Here is a 21,029-nt window from a genome sequence, read left to right as displayed (position 1 = left end):
ATTGAAGGTTGTCACGTAACATGAAGGATTCAACAAATGATGGGGAAAATGCCTATGTGAAAGAAAAATGCTACATCCTTAACTGGTTACATCTAGTAAATTCTAGACAACTGCAAAATGAGAGCCTAGGGGGCTGATGAGATGGCTCAGCAGGTTAAGAGTGCTTGCTGTTCCTTTACAGGACCAAAGTTTTGTTTCTAGCACATACTTGGACAGCTCACAATTGTCTGTAACTCTGGGTCCAAGGTACCCAATACCCTCTTCTAGCATTCAAGGACACTAGTACATATATACACATACCAACACATGAAGCACACAAATAAAAATAAACCTTAAAGCCAAGCGTGGTGGTACACGCCTGTAATTCTAGCACTTGGGGAGACAGAGGCAGAGGCAGGTGGATCTCTGTGAATTTGAGGCCAGCCTGGTCTACAGAGTTCCAGGAAAACTGGGGCTACATAGAAAGCCCTGTCAAAACACCAAAGTTAAAATAAAGGCTAATACAATCTTATGTTTAGCCTAACAGGGCTAAATAAAGCCCTTAAGGAAAAGGTGGGAAGAGCCAACCACAGCAGTATGTCTAAAACATTCCTTCAACAAATGCTTAGCGCCACCTTCCATATGTCAGGCCATTCCAAATTAAGACTCCTCTACAGGATGGAGTTTTAAGTTCCACTGAATGTGGAGAAAGTAAAAAAGGTATTTACCACTTAATAAAAGCATTTGTGACCTGGGGCCGTGCAGATCCTCAGCTTCCATGTAAAAAGCTGGATGTGACGATGAACATCTGTAATCCCAGACTGGAGACGGAGACAGGCAACTCCCCGGAGCCCACTGGCTAGCCACTAGCTAGACTTAGTGAGTTCTAGGTTCAGTAAGAGACTGTCTCAAAAAATAAGGTGGAAAGCTACCCAAAAGATACCTGATGTTAACCCTGGGCCTCCACATTCGTGCATACCCCCATAGACATACACACTTAGAACTCATTGTGAGCAGCTGACTGGTAGTCTCTCAAAGCAACACGTTTGCACCACTTCGAGACACACCTGTATCCCAGCATTGCACAGTGGGACCACTGCGAGGCACACCTGTATCCCAGCACTCGGGAGGCCAAGCCTACACAGAGAAACCCTGTCTTGAAAAACCAAGAAAAAAAAGTAAACCATCAAACAGCGGGGTTGGCTTCCAGAGGTGGCACCTGCTAAGCTCAGCAGAGTGGGGTCACAGGGTCAGGAAGACCCCAGCATGCTGCTGCAGCAGGAAGGGACACCAAAATGGGCAGCGTGAAGGGAGAGGCGATGACCACTGTACTGAAATGTCCTGGACCATGGGAATGTATATTGCATTGGCCTTGTCTCCAGGAAAGTTTCAGGCCAGGTTCCAGGGTCTACATGAAGGAAAGACAGTTTCCTGACTCTCTGAAACTTTTGTTTGTTTGTTTTTCGAGACAGGGTTTCTCTGTGTAGCCTTGTCTGTCTGGACTCGCTTTGTAGACCAGGCTGGTCTTGAACTGACCGCGATCTATCTGCCTGCCTCTGCCTCCCCAATGCTGGGATTAAAGGCGTGCGCCACCACACCTGGCTGACTCTCTGCAACTTTAAACAGCATTTTAAATTTTGTTTCCAAAGTTTGTTTTGAGATTTTGGGTTTTTTTTGTTTGTTTGTTTGTTTGTTTTGGGTGAGGTGGGTGCTGTTTTGTTTTTCTGAGATAGGGTTTCTCTGTGTAGCCTTGGTTGTCCTGGACTCAGTTTATAAACCAGGCTGGCCTTGAACTCACTGAGATCAGCCTACCCTTGCCTCCCTGAGTGCTGAGATAACAGGCATGCATCACTGAACCAGGTGTTTTTATTTTATGTATATAGGTGTTTCCCCTGCATGTATATCTCTGCAGCACATGCATATAGTGCCCATGGAGAAAAGAAGAGAGCACTGATCTCCTGGAACTAGAGTTACAGATGGTTATTAGCTGCCATATGTATGCTGAGAATCAAGTGATGAGCCCTCTCTAGCCCTTCTTTATTTTTAAAATAATAATAATAATAATAAACATTATTATTATTATTATTATTGTTATTATTATTATTATTAGTGTGTGTGTGTGTGTGTGTGTGTGCCCATAGATGGCATTGAGTCCCTTAGTACCTGAGTTACAGGCAGTTGTGAGCTGCCTGACATGGGTGCTGGGAACTGAACTTGTGTCCTCTGGAGGGGCAGTAAGTACCCCTAAACACTGAGCTATTTCTACAGCCCTTAATCAGGGGTTTTATTAACTCCCAAAGGCAAAGTTGATAAGCTGTATTACACTAAAGTCAGTGGTTATCCCATTTCAAGCATCCTTGTGGGCACATATGCAGGGTATTCAGAAGGCTCCCAGCAGCAACATCAATGGCTCAAGCCCAGCTCTGAATCAAGCATGGTTCACTGAACACAGGTCTTGTGTCTGTCCGTGAGACAGATGTTTCCGAATGGTTATCTTGAACTTAGCTGACTACCAAACCCACACGTTGTGGGAAAAGTAGGCACATACTGTGAGGTGCGGAAGGGACCATAGTTAGAATCTAAAGGGTCTAGGCTGACCAGAAAACTGCCCATTGGTTGAATATCATGCCGTCTAGGGGTCAGGAAGAGGAAGAGCCATGAGGAGTTGAGGCAAACAAGAAAAATCCAACAGATTCTCTTGCTATGTGGTTTGTTCACTACTGAGAAGACCCTCCAACTTGCCATTTTGTGAGGGAGGTGTGGCAGGTAAGCCTAATGCCACTCACCAGCATGCCGCGGAGTGGAAGGAAGCCACGGATCCGGAAATGACTGGCCCCTGTGACACTTTTGCTTGTATACAGCAATATATCTGAGAACTGAGGAAGGAAAAGCCTTTTAGATAAATGAATTGTACAAACAAGGGGCAAAGTTTCAATGTAAGTGTAGTTAGACTCTGATGAACTATATAGATGGCCGTTATGTGTGTTTCCCAGATCTATGCAAGTTACTGGAGACTGCTACGGGGAAAAAAATCACTCTTTCGATCCTCTTTGACCAGATTATGTAGTAGCCCCATGAGCCAGCCCCCAGTGCCTCTAATCTGGCCTAGCTAATAGACACAGCCAGGAGCTCTGCTGGTGTCAGCCAGTCCTCGCCTGCGTGGCTCAAGGAAAGGAAGCCTGGTAAAATAAGGCTTACCAGGTCAGGTCCTGTGTCCATGTTCCCAGGGCAACACTGAGACTCCCTGGCTGTCACTGGGCCACCAGCACATTTCTATAGCCACACGGACAACTCTAGGCTGGCTCTGCTTATCCTCCCAGAATGCAGGATAGGAACAAATGCCCCCTGCTATTTCTGCTTTTCCCCTGGGGTATTCAGGCTGGTTGCTCGCTGAGCTGGGCTGGGGGAGGGAAGCATAACCAAGATGGGGGGTGCAATGCAGGATCTGGACTGGCAGTGAGTGCATGAGAAACGGCCTTCTCTGGAGACAGCTTCATTAACAACCAAGGGGAACAACAGCTATTTAAACCTCCTTTGGGGAGTGGGTAGAGGCTTTTGGGGTGAGAGTACATTACTGGCAGGGCCATGGTGCTGGGAATGCCTCATTTGCATGAAGAGGAATACCAGGTCCTTGCTGGACTTGACCTTATAAGGAGAGAGGACGTTTAACCTGGTCACCAGGCTGTGTGCCACATCAAGGGTGGCAGAGGTGGTGGCCGTAGGGATCTGTGTACTGACATATAGGCCCTCGGCAGGAAAGGCCCTCCTCCTGTCAGTCTCAAGATGAGATTTTTCAGGGTTTGGACATGCCTCGACCTCACTCTTGTCCAGGCTGGTTCCCTCACTGCACAGCTCCCCAGCCCCATAGTAGGCAAAGCGGCTGCTTCCTATTGCTCACTCTTAAGAGCCTTCCTGAGTTCCCATGTGACTGTGAGCTGCCACCTGCTAGGAAACTTCCTGGGGTTGAGCTAGAGGGCAGAAGGCCAAGGTTCCTGGAAAAAGTATACCCAGATTCCCTCCCAGATTGGAGGTGCAGTTTGGGGTACAGTGGGAAAACATACCAGGAAAAACATCCTCTGCTGCAGACCCTTCTTGGTGAGCTTGTGAAGGCAGCCCTCTCGGATAAACTCCTGAAAGACAGCCAGGGAGCCAGTGAATAAGACTGCGACACACACATGCCTGTAAGGCCAAAGGTCATGCTGGCCAATTGCATGCTTGTGTCCACATGCCATAGCATATGCGTGAGGTCAGAAAACATCTATCAGGTCTGGTTCTCTCCTGATATGTTGTGGGATCTGAGGATCAAACCAGGGTGTCAGTCCTACACACAAGTACCTCTCCTTGCTAAGCTACCTTGGCAGCCTCTCTGGCTTCTTTAAGTCTTTTAGGGGATAGCCCTCAGGGAGAGTCATCCCACTCCTCAATAGTACACCTAGCTCCCCTGGTACCAAATCTATCCCCAGTCATCCACCTGCTCTGAGACAAGGATACCAAGTGAGTACACTCTAGAAGAGAGACACTGGGAGACTAAGTCATGAAGACTCCATCTGGGTTCTGCCGTGGGAAAGGCAGAAGTAGGTACAGGAAGGGGGAAAAGCCCCATAAACATTATTGGGTGGTTAGAGCTGGCTGCCATGCACTGAGTGTTGAATAAAGTATAATAACCTAATGCCACAAGGCTTAGAAAGTCAAGGAGCCAGAGGCATGCAGATTTCTATGAGTTCATGGCCAGCCTGATCTACACAGTGAGTTCTAGGCCAGCCAAGGCTATATAGTGAGACCCTGTCTCAAAATAAAACAAAAAGAGTCAAAGGAAAGGCTGTTGGGGGATGGTGTTTACTGTCTCTGTGACCCTCCTTTTGCTTAATAAAAAGCCATCCCACCTGGGCAGGGCAGGAGATAGATGGGGCTAGAGAGAGAGAGAGAGGGATTCTGGGAAGAAAAAAAGACAGCCACAAGGAGAAAGGAGAGACCTGAAGGGAAGAGAGGAAGGCTGCCATGGGTTAGCTGGAGGAAAAGGACATGGCCAATGTGGATGGAGGATTTGGCCCAGATGAAGAACATTAGCAAGTATTTGGGATTATGGATGGGAAGTAGCTTGATAGAAATTATTAGAAGCAGATGGCATGGGATTGGGGCAGGGATCCCATACCTGCTGCCCCACTATGGAAAGTGGTTTAGAGGATTAATATCTGCCCTGCTCTCAGTTAACTAAGGCTATTTTAAAATATAACAAATGTCTGTATCTTAATTGATTGCTAGCCAGACATATTGATAATATAAAAAAGTTAAAAACAATAAAAGACAAAATGACTGAAGCCTGGGTGAGTGCAGTGCTCCATATACCAAGTAAGGCACAGGAAGGGGGACTTTGCATGCTTTTGACATAAGACAAAGAAACAGCTCCTAGAGGGCTCTTTCCGCAGGGTACAGGAAGGCCTACCAGCCTGCACGTGAGCCTCTGAAGTAGTTAGTAGTTGACAGGGCCACTTACTAAGCCATCTTACTCCAGCCCTTATGTCAACAGTACTGAGTCAAGAGCAAAAGGATCTGGTGACAGTGCACAGCCAGGAGACACACCAACCCTCGGAACAGAACTTTTATAAGACAATTCTACAAATGTGCCAGGACAGCCTGATATCCATGTGCAAAGGAGTAAAAGTGAACTAACTGGGACAAGGCTGGGTGTGTGGCTCACTGGGTGCTTGCCATTATGCACAAAGTCCCATGCTTTATCCCTGGCACTGCATGAACCAGATGGCGTGGTGCACACCTGTAGTCCCTCACTCAGAAGGTGGAGACAGGAGGATAGAAAGACTAAGTTCAAGGTCATCTTTAAATAGTGAATTTGAAGTCAGCCTGGGTTATATAAGACCCTGCCAGAGGGAAAAAAGAAAAACGATTAGAAGAAAAACAAATAGGCACTTTTACTCAGGTTAGGAAATACTTTCTAGTATATGACATCTAAGGTGCAAGCAACTAAAGATAACTTGAATGTCACTATGATGAAAAGTTTTCATATTATAAACTATAAAAAGACAACTCAGAGAGGGGATAAAATATTACAAGCATTATTTTGTTGCTTTCCAGTCCAGATTCTAAGAGGGAGTCCCATGATGCAGCCTAAACTGGCTTCACCCTAAAGGCCTTGCTGCCTCAGCGTGCGTGCTGGGATTACAGATGTGAGCCACCATTCCTTGCTATGGTGCTTGTATTTTCTTTAGTCTTCCAGCACCTTGTGAAGTGGCTCTTCCACACTGCATATTACCAGAATGAGCACCAACTATTACTGGGTCTTGGGGCTTTTTTTTAGAGTGATGGGGTTTCTTTTGGGGGGTTCTTTTTTTCTTTTTCTTTTTTCTTTTTTTTGTTGGTTTTTTGAGACAGGGTTTCTCTGTGTTAGCCTTGGCTGTCCTGGACTCACTTTGTAGACCAGGCTGGCTTCGAACTCACAGCAATCCGCCTGCCTCTGCCTCCCTGAGTGCTGGGATTACAGGCATGTGCCACCATGCCCAGCTTTCTTTCTTTCTTTTCTTTTTTTTTTTTTTTTTTTGGTTTTTCAAGACAGAGTTTCACTGTGTAGCCTTGGCTGTCCTAGACTCACTTTGTAGACCAGGCTGGCCTCGAACTCACAGCAGTCCGCCCTCCTCTGCCTTCCGAGTGCTGGGATTAAAGGCACGTACCACCATGCCTGGCTTTCCTTTTTTTTTTTTTTTTTTCTGTGTAGCCTTGGCTATCCTAGACTTGCTTTGTAGACCAGGCTGGCCTTGAACTCACAGTGATCTGCCTGCCTCTGCCTCCCGAGTGCTGGGATTAAAGGCGCATGCCACCACACCCGGCTGGAGTTTCTTTTTAGTGATGATGACTACATAACTTTGTGAGTACACAAAAAAATCACTGGCTCCCATGCTTTAAAAGGGTGTTTTGGGCTACATTAATAAAATTCGATCCAAGACAGGAAGCATAAAATCCTCCCTGAGTATAGGCACTTACCCTTCCAGGGGCAATGAGGTTTTCTACACCAGCCAGATCCCGCTGCAGCTCTGTCAGCTTCTGTAGGTTTTCCAGCCGGGTAAGGCTGTGCTGAAGCTCAGTGGTCACTTCAGTGATGGCCTTTAGTGCCTCTGTGTGGAAAGGTCCCTCAGTCTTGACCTCTGAACAAGAACCCACTCCCACCCCGACACTCTGCCTTGTGAGAGAGCCAGTATTTTATAGGTGGCTTTAGTCTGAGGCCCTTCAGAGTCCGTGCAGGGCTCTGGCCACTGGCATAAGCCCCTGCTCCAGCATTAACCCTGCAGACACCCTGGAAGCTTTGGCTTCGTTGAAGCAAGTGCTCTACCAGCGGCACCATGGTGGAAAGAGAGCAGGTTTTGTGAATAATGCAAAACACTATTAGCTCTTTTTGGGGTTTTTTTGTTTTTTTTTTTTGTTTTTGAGGCAAGATTTTTCTGTGTAGCCTTGGCTGTCCTAGATTCCCTTTGTAGACCAGGCTGGCCTCAAACTCACAGCAATCCACCTGCCTCTGCCTCCCGAGTGCTGGGATTAAAGGCGTGCGCCATCACTCCCGGCAGAAGCTTTATTTTCAATTGTGTGTGTGTGTGTGTGTGTGTGTGTGTGTGAGAGAGAGAGAGAGAGAGATTATGGTCATATCTAAGTGTAGACCAGGGCACTGGATTCCCTGGATCTGGGTAAAGGAGATTGTAAGCCATCTGAATGTGGATTCTGGGAGCCAAACTTCGGTCCTCTGCAACAGGAGCAAGTATTCTTAAGCACTGAGTCATCTCTCTAGATCCCAGTTCCTCCTTTTATCCAGACCCCCTCCACGAGCAGCTTGACAAAGTCCCCAACCTGACTAACGCCCCCTTATTCTCAGCCCCACCCTGACAGTGTTCATGGAGTCCCAGGATAGCACTGTTCCTACAGGGTGCTTGTAGCTTTCAGAGGCAAAAGCAAATTAAGAGGAGCACACGCAGAGAAACCATCATCCTTGACAAACCACAAACACATTTCTTCTACAAATGGTACGTACACAACACTGAAACATCAGGAAGAACCTGGCAGTATTATCACAGTATGACTATGAGTCACGGTAGCTACAGTCTGCGTTGGCTGTGCCTCTGCTAGCCGGCTTGGGAGCACTCACTCCTACAGAGGACCCAGGTTCAATTTCTAGCTCACAACCAACTGAAACCCCAGCACCAAGGGGTTCTAATGGTTCTCCTGCCTCAACCTTCCAAGTAGCTAGCTAGGACTACATCCATTGGCTACCACTCCCAGTACATATACGTTTTTCTCTGTGTAGGCCTGGCTGTCCTGTACTTACTTCGTAGACCACCTGCCTCTGCCTCCTGAATGCTGGGACTAAAGGTGTGCACTACCATGCCCAGCTGCTAATTATATTTTCAATGATTTATAGACAGAAACCTCCTGTATTGAACTTATACTATAACTAAACGTTCTATTTGTAAATGAACAAGAGTTAGATTTTATTCCTGTTCCTTTAACAACAACAACAACAACAACACCCAGATAGTGCATATATGTCAGAAACTTCTAGTAGGCCATTTGGCTCAAATGTTTGGTAAGTTTTAGAGTCAAGGCTTCCAGGACAGAAACACCCACAGAAAACAGGTCATTCTAGGGTACTCCCGATGCCCCAGGGCCCTCTTGTCAGCTGAAGTGATCCTGACAACAGGAGACCACCTTGGTCATAGTACCCCACTGCCTGGGGAATAGAAAGGCGGGCCCTGCACCAGCACAGCCTGGAACCCACTTCCCTGAAGCAGCTGAGAAGAGGGGAAGGCCAGGAGCCAGTTCTGACCGCTGGGGTTGTCAGCCCTCCTCAGGAAGAGCCAGTGTAGTCTACTCTTCCCGCTCCTACTTTCCCGCTACGTGCCCCTCCAAGCCCAGTGCCCTCTCACCGTGGCAGTCAGCGTAGTCACGGTGCGCAGGTGCATAGTGACTGCACAGCCGGCTCAGCAGCAGACGGTAGTGCACCAGCCTCTGGACGGGCTTCAGCAGGAACGTGTTGAGAGGCAGGTAGCAGACCTTCTGGAGCTCAAACTCCTTGTAGACAGCCTCCAGCTTTTTACAGTGTTTCGTGGCCTTTTCCAGTTCTGTTAGGACCTCATCGTGTCTCTGGAAGTAGCTGGTAAAGTCCTGTTGAGGACAAAAGGTTAATGTTTAGGTAAAGAGACATGGTGGCAACAGGGTGGAGTGTCAGTGGGAAGCAGCTTGTCTGCCTGGGCAGAATCCCCAGCGTGGGACTTCACCTAGCAGCTGGAAAAGCTGACAGGGCATAGCAGGGACGGATAGTGTGGTACGAACAAGCCAGAGCATCTGTTTCCATAGAAGCCCATCTTTCCCTGTAATAGACTTTACCCTGGGGTGTAAATGGCCCTCAGGCCATTCCCAGGGGCCAGGGCTCCTCCATAGCTGGTCCACACACAACCACTGCTGACTGGTCCCTCCTTGTAACCTCATGTGCTGGAAAACCATGAGCCTTTCCTTCATTTATGGATAAAGGACGGACCTCAGAGGCTAGGAGAGCTCGGGCTCACCTTAGGAGGCACACTGAGCTCTGGGCAAGAACTAACCCGCATTTGAGCTCTGCCCACGTGCAGTGCTGACTCTGAGGGGATCCCTGTGCTGAGGGGTACCAATGCTGGAGGAGAGTTCTGTTTCAGGCACTGGGTTCTGAGGAGAATTCTGCACTGGATAAAAGCATGATTTGAGGACAATCTTGTCTGAAGGTAATGCTACGCTGGAAATGTGTTCTGAGGAGTGTTGCTCTGAGGGGGATTGCTTCGATGGGATCCTGTTTAGAGGAGCCTGTGCCAGGGTAAGTATGCTAGAGAAAGATATTTGGAATAAACCCTGATTCCAAGGGACGCTGTTTGGTGGGCAAGCTCTTTAGGTGAATGTTTTGGGAGAATGACATTCTGAATGGAACCTGCTCATAAGTGTTTTAAGAAATTATATTGAGAGAAATGCCGCTCTGGGGAAAGGTATTCTGAAGGGAAACCTGCTGTGAGGAACTCCATTCAGAAAGAAACGCTGTGAACAAGAAACCCTATTCTGAGGGGAACTCATTTCTGAGAAATAATGCTGAGGGAGGGAAGAAAGGTAATCTATTGAAGGAATGCTATTCTGGGGAGACCCATTTCTTGAGGAAAGCCTTCTCTCTTTCCTTCTTAAAAAACAATAGGACTAGAGAGATGGCTCAGCCATTAAAGGCTAGGCTCACAACCATAAATATAAGAGTTCGGTTCCCAGCACCCACGGCTGTCTCTCCAGCCACCAAACAAAACAAAACAAAACAAAACAAAACACAAAACCCAATATACAAGGTGTCATGTAGCTTAGGCTGACCTCAAACTCAGTGTGTAGCTCAGGATAGCCCTGAATTATTATTATTGTTATTTTGAGACAGAGTTTTTCTTTTCTTTTTAAAAAATGTTTTTTGAGACAGCGTTTCTCTATGTAGCCTTGGCTATCCTGGACTTGCTTGGTAGACCAGGCTGGCCTCGAACTCAGAGACCTGCCTGCCTCTGTCTCCCTGAGTGCTAGGATTATAGGAATGCACCACTACACCCAGCTGAGCCAGGGTTTTCCTACATAGCCCTGGATCTGCCTGCCTCTACCTCTCAAATACTGCAGAGGGGTGGCGGTGTACTCCTTTAATCCCAGCACTTGGGAGGCAGAGGCAGGCGAACTTCTGTGAGTTTGAGGCTAGCCTGGTCTACAAGACAGTTCTAGGATAGCCAAGGCTACACAGAGAAACCCTGTCTTTAAAAAAAAAAGTGTGTAGATCACCATGCCCTCTCAGAAGTTGGCACCAGATCCCCTGGAAGTGGTGTCACAGACGGTTCTAATACACACTGTGTCTGCCTGGAAACCAACCCAGGCCCTCTGCAATAACGACACGTGCTTTAACTGCTGAGCTGTCTTCCAGCCTGGCAATGCTGTTCTGAGAACACTACAGAGAGGAAGGCTGTACCAGCAGGGAACCTTAATTCTGGAGAGCACCGTGCTGACAGGACACGTGCTTAGCAGTTTGTCCTTCTGTGGAACGCTGTTCTGAGGTGTTGAGGATGCTCCAGGGAAAGGTTTTCTGAGGGGAACCTGTCTAAGGAGTGTTATTTTTGAAAGGAAAACTGTTCTATAGGGCAAAGCCCCTCCTGAAAACACTTTCTGAGGAACCAATGCTCTGAGAAGAGCGACTCTTTTGAAGAAAACATTGTCTTTTTTTCTGAGAGGCCTTTATTTTAGGTGACATCTTGTCCTGGGATCTGATGTTTTGAGAGAAACCTTGCTAGGAATTGCACTGTGAGGGAGAGGCAGCTCTGAGGGAACTTCCTCTAAGAATGCCTATTATGAAGAGACTCTCTTGTGAATATTAGTCTCTTAGGGAAACCCTGGTATGAGAATCCTTCCTTTCAGGAACCTCCAAGATGGGCTGTGTGTTTATTGGGGTACTGTTTTGAAGAACACTGATTTGAGGAGCACACTGTTGAGACAACACTACGATTAAATATAGAACCTTGTTTGAGGGACAGTTTTATTCTTCAGAGTCCTGTGCTGAGGGGAGAGTTGAGGCACATGCTGTGCTGGAAAAACTTTTGAGGGGAGCCTGGCTATGGAGATGGGGAAGAGGAACTTGTCCTTGGGAATGCTGCCATGATGGGCACATTGCTCTGAGAACAGCACAGACGTGCTCTCACTCAAGCTTTATGCGAGGCCTGGAGATAGCCTTTCTTACCTTTAACTGACGCATGTTCCTGAGGAGGATGTCCCCAATTCGTTGGTGCTCACCTTTTGAGTGGGCACTGGAGGGCCCTTCCCTGGATTTAGAGGAACAAGTTTTAGAAATCCCATGACAGCTTATGGAAAACACCATGATTTGATGGTTAAAAGTTGCTGTAGTCAGAGTCCATTTTTTTGAGACAGGGTTTGACTATGTAGCTGAAGTTGGGCCCACGCGCAGTTCTCCTATCTCTGTCTCCTTGGCACTAGGATTACAGGTATGTCATTACACCTAGCCGTGAATGAGGAGGAGTTCTGAGGTGGAAAGAGTTTAAACTACAGCAACACTTAAGTATAATGGTGGCCAGGTTAAAATTGATTGCTTTTTTTTTTAATTACTCCTATTCTCATTTCTGGAATAGGATAAATAAAATTTATTGTTATTAAACTTTATTCAATCTGGCCCAATATAGTTTCGAAATACACTCCAATGAGATAATGGTTGTTCTGAATTAGTTTCTGAAGATGAGGATTTCCTGAAGCATGTGATGGTGCGAAGGATGGTACTATCCAAAGAGAGCTCAGGACTCAGAGGCTGTGCCAGGGCACGCAGCCCAAGGTGCCACCAGAGTGTGCAGCTCAGGCCTAGGATATGGGAGCCAGCCACATGGAAATGCCACGAGGTGAGACTCCCCTGTGGCGGCAGCCAAGCAAACAGTACCACCGGGTGTACAGCATTGTTACCAGAGTGCCAGCCTCTGCTCCACCTCATGCAGGAAGCCTCTGTGGAACTCGTAGACTGGATCGATGTTGGAGAAGAGCAGGGTCATCAGGGCTGCAGGCATGGCATCCTCTTTGATCACCACACTTCGGAACCACTATGGGAGGAGTTCGGCATGATGAGAGAGGCCCAGCTAGGCACTGAAAGGCTGGGCCCATGAGGGCTTGTGACCTCATGACTCTAAGCAAGGTTCCTCCAGTTTATAAAGATACCTTAAATCACTGGTCCATGCACTTTTTGTTAACTGTTTGTTTTCAAATATAAACAAGGCAATTCTAGCTCAGAGCTCTCAGATGATATATTCTAAGCTTTACAGCTTCATGAAAAGCTAAGACAGCAACAATCTTTTTTATTTATTTATTTATATTTTATTTGGTTTTTTGAGACAGGGTTTCTCTGTGTAGCCCTGGCTATTCTGGAACTCTCTCTGTAGACCAAGCTGGCCTTGAACTCAGAGATCTGCCTGCTTCTGCTTGCTGAGTGCTGGGATTAAAGGCGTGCGCCACCACCTATCAAAATTAGGCATCATGATGTAAAGCAAATACATTCAACAGGATTTTCATACATAGGTCTCAAGATTGTCAAAGTCATTTCTCAGGATGGAGCATCCATCCTTATACCTAAAACATATTAAGAAAATAAACGGGCAAGGACTAAGGTTGCATACCACAGTAATAACTTCTAAGTCCTTCAGATACGTTCGTTCTGTAGCGAGCATCTCCTTGGCTATGAAATAGGCCTCGTCTTCTGGCATTTGCTGCAAGAGGCAGAGAGAGCTGTGAGTGAACTTCTGGGGACATGCTACCCTGTCACACTCAAGAAGTCTGAGGTTTGTGACACATTCTGCCGTAATTCCTAAGGGGATTTGCTGTGAAAGAAAGATTCATTGTGTTTGTATACGGTATGTCTGAATGTATGTTTGTGTACTGCATGGGTGAAAGTGCCTGCAGGGGCCAGAAGAGGTCACTGGGTTTCAGTTACAAGTGGCTATGAACCCTGAGATGCTGGGAACGGAATCTACGTCCCCTTGCAAGAACAGCAAATGCTCTTAGCTACATTGCTGTTTCTCTAGTCTGGAGATTTACTTTTCTCAGTATTTCCCCCTCATTATATGTTATTCTTTGGAGAAAATAATTGCTATTTAAGTATTAATGTATGTAAACAGAACTGAGACGTACTAGTTTTGTAATGAAATTATGTTCCTCTATCACTGCCATTGATGAAGCTGGTTAAAAGATACAAAACTTTGAGTGTATGTTTAAACACGCATGTATGTGATTGAGAGCTGGAGAGGTGGCTCAGTGGTTAAGAGTCCTGGCTGCTCTTCCAGAGGACTCAGGCCCAAACCCCAGCACCCACATGATATGACTCTAGTCCTAGGAGAATCTGATAGCTTCTGTGGGCACTGCATGCACATGGTACACATATATACATGCAGATAAAGCAGATAAGTGCCCGTCAACAAAGTAGAAATAAATAAAAACACATATGCATATGATTAAAATAATTAAACTTGGGCTAGAGATATGGCTCAGTATAAAAAAATAATAAAAAATGAAAAAAAAAATAACCTCATAAAAGTAACAACAACAACAAAAAGAAACAAAACAAAAAAACCCTATCAATATATATTCTGAGTGTGCTTATGGCAGAGTGCAGAGCTAGCTGTTATACTTCCTGAGTGTGGAAACAGACCCCAATTCAACTTCAGGCTTGGTGTTCAGCAGCTTCCCTTATGTTTGCTGGTATAGGGCCTAAGATGCACCTGCCTAAGAAGGTCATCAATCTCCATCAGGGTGTCTGTCTACTGTGCAAATGCAACACTCAAAAGTCAACGAGAGGCTCCAAATCATGGCAGAACACAGTCACAGAGAGTACAAAGTGCGAAGGGCTGAAGGCCTGGAAGAATGTGATCAGGATACAAACTCACTTGGAGTGGACAGAGTGGGCCAGCGAAAAGGGTGAATGTGAAGGAACAGAAAGTGACGTGAGCTAGTAAAAGGGGGTGAAAGAAAGCCATCTGCCCTCTGGTGCTCTGGAGTGTTTGGGGTCAATGGGAATGCATTGTGACATGCTTGTATGCAGGATGCAAGCACACCTGGAGGGACAGGCAGGAGTCTCAAGAGGCCTCTTTACAAGTCCAACAAGATGGTGCCACTGTGAATGTGATATGTTACTGAAAGAGGCAGCAAAAGTGACTACAACAAATTCTGGCCTAAGCCAGGGGGAAAGATCAGCTGTTGTCATGAGACGGGGGAAGGCTGAGGCAGTTCTAGGAGGAGGAAGAGTGACTGGCTGGGTTTGGACCACAATACACAAACTCAGTTGCATATGCCTCATGGCCACATAAGGAGAAGAAAGTGGCCAAGGAGATCCCACTGGAGGCCCATGTTTGGGGACTGTATCTTCTCTTCTGTGCTCCTGATTCAGTTCAAGACAGGCTGCAATAGTGTCTCATAGTCTCCAGAATTAAAGGAGCAATGAGGTGTGTTCCTCTTAAGTGCCCACGGAATAGTGCCTACAAGGGTATAGTGCCTTCTATCCCTCAGAGAGAGGCGCCACTGTAATCCATCCTGGCAACATCCCCCAGAGTCAAGTGCTGCCATCCTCTCCCCAGAAGCCATGTACACATCTCCTATTGGCTCTTCTCAAATCATTGGTAGTGATGTGACAGCAATGGTCCCAGCTTCCACCCTTTGTTATCTTCACGTTGTCCCTGGAGTGTGGAGTGTGGCTCTCTTCCCTAGAAGAGCAGCTCGCTTTATTTTCTAACCTTCCACATTTTTTAAAGGTTTATTTATTTATTTATTGTATATGAGTGCTTTATCTGCAGAAGAGGGCATCAGATCACATTATAGATGGTTTTTGAGCCATCATGTGGTTGCTGGGAATTGAACTCAGGACTTCTGAAACAGCAGGTGGTGCTCTTAACCACTGAGCCATCTCTCTAGCCCCTAACCTTCCACATTTTATTTTATTCTGTGCCCCCATCCCCACCCCCTGAGACAGGATTTCTTTTTGTAGCCTTGGCTGTCCTAGACTCACTTTGTAGATCAGGCTGGCCTCGAACTCACAGTGATCCGCCTGCCTCTGCCTCCCGAGTGCTGGGATTAAAGGCCATAAAACTTTTCTTAAAAACTCAAATCTAATGGCATCTTTAAAAAAAAAAAAAAAAGTTTTATCTCCCCCTGGCTTGACACAGTGTCATAAACTTTCAGCAGTGAGATCTGGCCAACAGAGCTTACATCTGTGGTCAGGGTGATCCCAGGCTTCCCCACAGGACAGAGCTTACTTCTGTGGTCAGGGTGATCCCAGGCTTCCCCACAGGACAGAGGTTCTGGAGGTTCACTTTGCACACTACTGGCCTTGGCCTGGGAAAAAGGCCAGGTCAGGGAAGACAGGCCCAAAAGCACATCTTAATTCTCTATGTGCTATAGAAACAGGTCTCCAGAGTCCCAGACCAGCTCCTCACCCATGTGACAGAAAACGTGCCATAGTTTTCTGTCCCAAGAGCATCAAGTGACAACTGTCTTCCCAGGTGCCACTGGTGGTGACAAGCCACCAACTGCTCTGCCCTTGCAGAGTGACCAAACCAAACCCAAGCAAACAGACTTGCAGGGATAGATGGATGGCAAGGTGGGCAGCCTAGGGAGGACAGCAACACTTGCCCATCTTTGCCACCTGTCCCCTTAGGATATCACTACCTCTCAGACCCATACAAGCACAAAGAAAACTGCGTCTGCCATCTTTTGGCAATCCTACCTTCTGAATGTTCTTCATCTTCACCAACCTCCACTAGAAAGGAATAATAAGGCCGCACGAAGTGGGGCTGGCAAAAAGGCTCAGTGAGTAATTTATTATTACTGTTATTTCAGAGGAATAGAGTTCAATTCCCAGCACCAACATGGTGGTTCACAACCACTGTATTCCATTTCCAGGGGATCTGATGCTCTTTTCTTGCCTCTGTGGTCACTGCACACATGTGGTACACATACATACAAAACACTTATATACATAAAATGCAGTAAAAATATTACATCAAGTAGAAGACAGTGGAAGCAAGGGAAACAAACAGGCTGGCCCCTGCTGACACCAGCAGGCCTGGAGGGCCGTCCAGTCCTTATTCTTCTACACAGCTGAGCTGCTGAATAAAGGCTTGAGCAGGCTGGGGCATGGATGGGTATTGCATCTCTAACTCATGCCCACATCTGCAACCAAATGGAACAGGCCTTGCCCAGATCCTCCCGGAGAGTCATCAGTGGCTTTGGTCTACAGTGTCAGACCTGGAGATTCTGGAGGAAGGCTACCTTTCCGTCAGACCACAGCTATTTTTGACTCAAAATCTGACTTTGCTCAGTGACCCAGCGGGACTGTGATGGACTGGATTGTCTGTGTTGCCCAGCTTATCCATGCTTGATTCTGGATTTATTAGTTAGACTTAAATATGCAGGAGTGTCCAGTGGTCCAGAGGAGAGGTGGCTAGACAGGCCAGACCAGAGTTAAAACTCAAAGAGCTGCTTTGTAAGCTCTCCCTCTGTGGTGAAGCAGCTTCCGCCTCCTGGAGAGCATCTTTGTGAAGGCTAGGGGTAACCTTTCCCCAGAGAGCCTAGGAAGTTGTTTTCTGGTTGATCAGGAAGACCAGACATTTCTTAAGGCTATATATACACTGTGAGCTACACCATCTGAGGCAAAGAATCACCTGCGAGTTTTGTTTTTGTATTGTAGAAACATTAAAGTTAATGTTAAGAACAGAATTCCTTTTGCACTAAGGAAATGGTGAAATAAAGAGAGTCAATTATCTTCAAAATAAATCAAAGTGACCATATGACAACTGTGTCCATGCCAAACACAAAGTGGCCATCACAGATTCACCAGGACAGCCAGGGCTACACAGAGAAACCCTGTCTCAAAAAACAAAAAACAAAACACACTTTTCAGAGCCAAGCAGTGGTGGCACATACCTCTAATCCCAGCACTCAGGAAGCAGAGGCAGGTTGATCTCTGTGAGTTCAAGGCCAGCCTGGTCTACAGAGGGAATTCAGGACAGCCAGAGCTACAGAGAAACTCTGTCTCGCAAAACAAAACAAAAAACAGCCCCTTTCTGTGTTCGTACCTGAATAGTCTCCACCTACCCGGCCCCTATTACCCACCTGGCTCATGCTCAAAAATGCCTACTCCATCCTGCTGTAAGACATCTCCTAAGGGATCACAATAATGGCTTTCTATTTCTATAAATATTTCTATTTTTAACAATGGAGTCTATTCTCTCCCCAAACCTTTCTTGTTTCATTGCCTGCAAAGCTGTAACCCCAGGTTGGTGGTCTTAAGGCAAACAGGCTGTCCCCAGTATCTTTAAGTAAGTAGGCTCTTCTGCTTGGTCATTGTCTACGGCATATTCAAGGTGTGTCCTCACCACAGAGACCTACAGAACACTGACAACCTTCTGCCATAATCCCCATGTCCTGCCACAAAGCCCAGGACCTCCCATTTCAGGCTCTACTGTCTCTAACCTTGGCCAGGTCCCCTTCTCACCTCTGAAATCCCACCTGAGATCCTCCTGAGCCCCATCCTTCCTTTTGCAACCATATCTCCAAGTTACTCAGGTGTAAGCAAGGAGAGAGAATGAACGGGTAGAGGGGGAAGCCAGAAGGGGAGGTGGGGGTGAGGCTCTGCAGGGAATGGCCTGTCCCTTTCCCACCTATCTTCAGGATCCAGCCTAATGCTTGGAACCCATGGGTGCCAAAACCGTCTCCTGCACAAACAAGCGTGTGTGCGTGTGTGTGTGTGTGTGTGCGCGCGCGCGCGTGTGTAATGGGACCTTGAGCTCTAAGAGGGATTTTGCTGATGATCTGTACCAGGCTTATGAGGTGTGAGCAGAGGGTTTTCCTGGCCACCCTGGGGCTCCCCAACAGCACTGTCAGTCTCGAGAGAGGCCCACCTTGTGTTTCTGCTCTTCTTGGTTGTCCATCCTGGCTGTGCCAGCACCACTGAGGACAGGGCTTAGAACAGGGGGTGAGCCCTGCTCAGCTGTGCTCAGAGAGGCCTGAAGCTCAGGGCTTAGGCTCAGTTGGCTCTTCAGGCTGCAGGGAGAAGGCTGAGGACTATCCACAGAAATACCTAGAAATGAATGAAGTGGGGTGGAGCAAACATGAGAACAGCTGTGAGCCCAGCCTCCCCTGCTCTGACGGTAAAGCTCTTGCTGTAACTAGCTTTTGTGGGAACTGTGTGTGCACGTGTGCGTGTGTGTGTGTGTGTTTGTCACATGCAGTCCTAGGCACCACCAAAGAAAACAGTGACGGCTAATCTGAACTGAATCAGAGACCAAGAGACAGTGTTGCTCCTCATGGCCTGGGTTGTATTTCTAGGGGCTTCTTTCTGCTCCAGAGGAGGAATAGCTACAAGGGAAACAAAGCCACACAGGATGGGGAAGCAGAAGGCTCTGTGGACGGATGTCAGAGACCCGGGCCATCACCAAGCTGCCTACCTGAAAGGGACACCTAATTTTAGGCCCATGTTGCTAATAGTTTATTAAAAAGCTAGGTTACATAAAGCAATTCATTTCACAATTGTTTTCTAGCTGCTGACCTGTCACTAATTCTTTACTGTTGGGTTTTCATACTGGAATAAGTAACTACTATTTAACTCCTTTCCTTACTAAAATAGCATTTGTTTTAGAATAGATTAGAATTTTTAGCCTACTTCCTAGGAGGCTAATGATAAGGCACAATTCATCTGGAAATTTATAATAATAAAATTTCCTTAGGAGGCTCAGGCAGGAGGCTCATGAATTTAAGACAAGCCTGGGCTACAAAGTAAAATTCTGTCACAAATTTTAAAAAAGGAAAGAAAGATTCCATAACTTCTTGTCAAAGGATTCTTATATTTTTCTATGGGAAATCAACCATTATTCAATGCAATTTTTAAAATTTGTTTTGTTTTTCAAGACAGGGTTTCTCTGTATAGCCTTGGCTGTCCTGGACTCCTTTTTAGACTATGCTGATCCTAAACTTACAGTGGTCCACTTGCCTCTGCCTCCCGAGTGCTGGGATTAAAGGCGTGCACCAGCACACCTGGCTTAAATGCCAAACTTTAAAGATACATTTTAAAATAGCATTTTTGTTTGTGACAGGGTCTCAGTCCAGGCTGGCCTCAAACTCCCTATGTAGCTCCACATCCTACTATCTCCACATCCTAATGCCTGGATCACAGGTAGACAGCAGTGTGCTCTAAATGGTGTTTTACGGGAGAAATTGAAATGCTATTTAGAAACTACTGAAGGTAGAAGTTTACATTTCCAGGTGGAAAGTATTTTAACACTGGAATTACCACTAGTTCTAGCTATGATCATTAAGTGCCTGAGTTCTAGACGCATTTGCAAGGATGCCCCACCACCAGGACACCCCACTCCACCCATGACCAAACCTCGGTTACTTAACTGACAGCTCCTACATGAGAACAGGCAGCATGGAGCCCCTACTCCCTGGACCGGCACAAGCCCCCGGGCAGGCGGCCTCCAGTGTGGCAAGCTGGAGCAGGAGGTCCTTATTTTCACATTGACAAAGTCAGAGATCTGCAAGGACCTCACCTGCTGATGTTCTGACAGCATTCTGATAGAACTCTGCTGTGGAATTCTTCATAAGTCATATTCAAGGCAGGAGAAAACATTTGTTAACAGAAAACCTAGACAATGTTGCTATGTGAAAGTTTAACAACCAGCTTATTAAAATTTGCTTTATTACACATTCAGTTGAAACATGCTAGACAACGTAGATGATATAAAATTAAACCTGCCTCTCTGAATGTTTGATCTTTGTCTCTTTTGTGGAAGTCAAAGCGGAGCCTACCTTTCCGTGCTGCCCTGAAGGGCGGGGTATTTTCTGTGTTGACTACATCCCAAAGATGTTCTATTTAAGGTTTATGCTCCAAAGTCTTTGTCACTGGTAAGTCAGAATTGCATAATGAGGTCATTTTAGGAAATTAAAATTCAGAGAAAATCTAGAAGCTATGAATAACTTACACTTCACAACTATACTGTTTAAAAATATAATAGCCGTGACATTTTACATTCATTTATAAAAATATGTCAAAAAACACCACTTTACCCATGTCCCTAGTGTTCCTCACAGCATCACATTTGAAGATATGAGGTCCAATGCAAGTTCTAGTGGACAGTTACCAAAAAAGTTTCTGGAATACAAAAGAATATACAGAGATGGGGCAGCCAAAAATCTTACCACTTTGTAAGCCAGCTGCACTATACAGCAAGGTCCTGTCTCGAAAAAAGCAAAACAATACAGCACTCCCCAGCCCCAAAGAAAGCGAATTCAAACCAAACCAAACCAAACCAGAGAAAACAAAAAAGGTTACCACAGAGGCTGGAAGGGTGCTTCAGTGGTTAAGAGTATTTGCTGCTCTTCGAGAGGACCAAGGTTTGGTTCCCAGCACCCACATGGTGGCTCACAACCACTTGTGACACTAGTTCTAGGGAGTCTGATGTCCTCTTCCAACCTCTGTGGGCAACAAG

The 21,029-nt window shown here is 46.4% G+C and overlaps 1 protein-coding gene across 1 annotated transcript in view; it reads right to left on the bottom strand.

The window, feature by feature from the left end:
- The window catches only part of Farp2 (FERM, ARH/RhoGEF and pleckstrin domain protein 2), a 100,054-nt gene that overhangs the window by 5,058 nt on the left and 73,967 nt on the right, over positions 1 to 21,029 (bottom strand). The window contains 8 exon segments of the mRNA XM_051153675.1: positions 2,766 to 2,855; positions 4,041 to 4,109; positions 6,973 to 7,103; positions 8,901 to 9,138; positions 11,741 to 11,822; positions 12,469 to 12,602; positions 13,173 to 13,262; positions 18,444 to 18,622. Of these exon segments, the coding sequence (XP_051009632.1) occupies positions 2,766 to 2,855; positions 4,041 to 4,109; positions 6,973 to 7,103; positions 8,901 to 9,138; positions 11,741 to 11,822; positions 12,469 to 12,602; positions 13,173 to 13,262; positions 18,444 to 18,622 (1,013 nt within the window).

This window comes from Acomys russatus, chromosome 12, assembly GCF_903995435.1.
Source record: "Acomys russatus chromosome 12, mAcoRus1.1, whole genome shotgun sequence".
Taxonomy (NCBI): Eukaryota; Metazoa; Chordata; class Mammalia; order Rodentia; family Muridae; genus Acomys; species Acomys russatus.
Note: the sequence above shows the minus strand (reverse complement) of the source record. Positions and strands in the feature narration are given on the sequence as shown.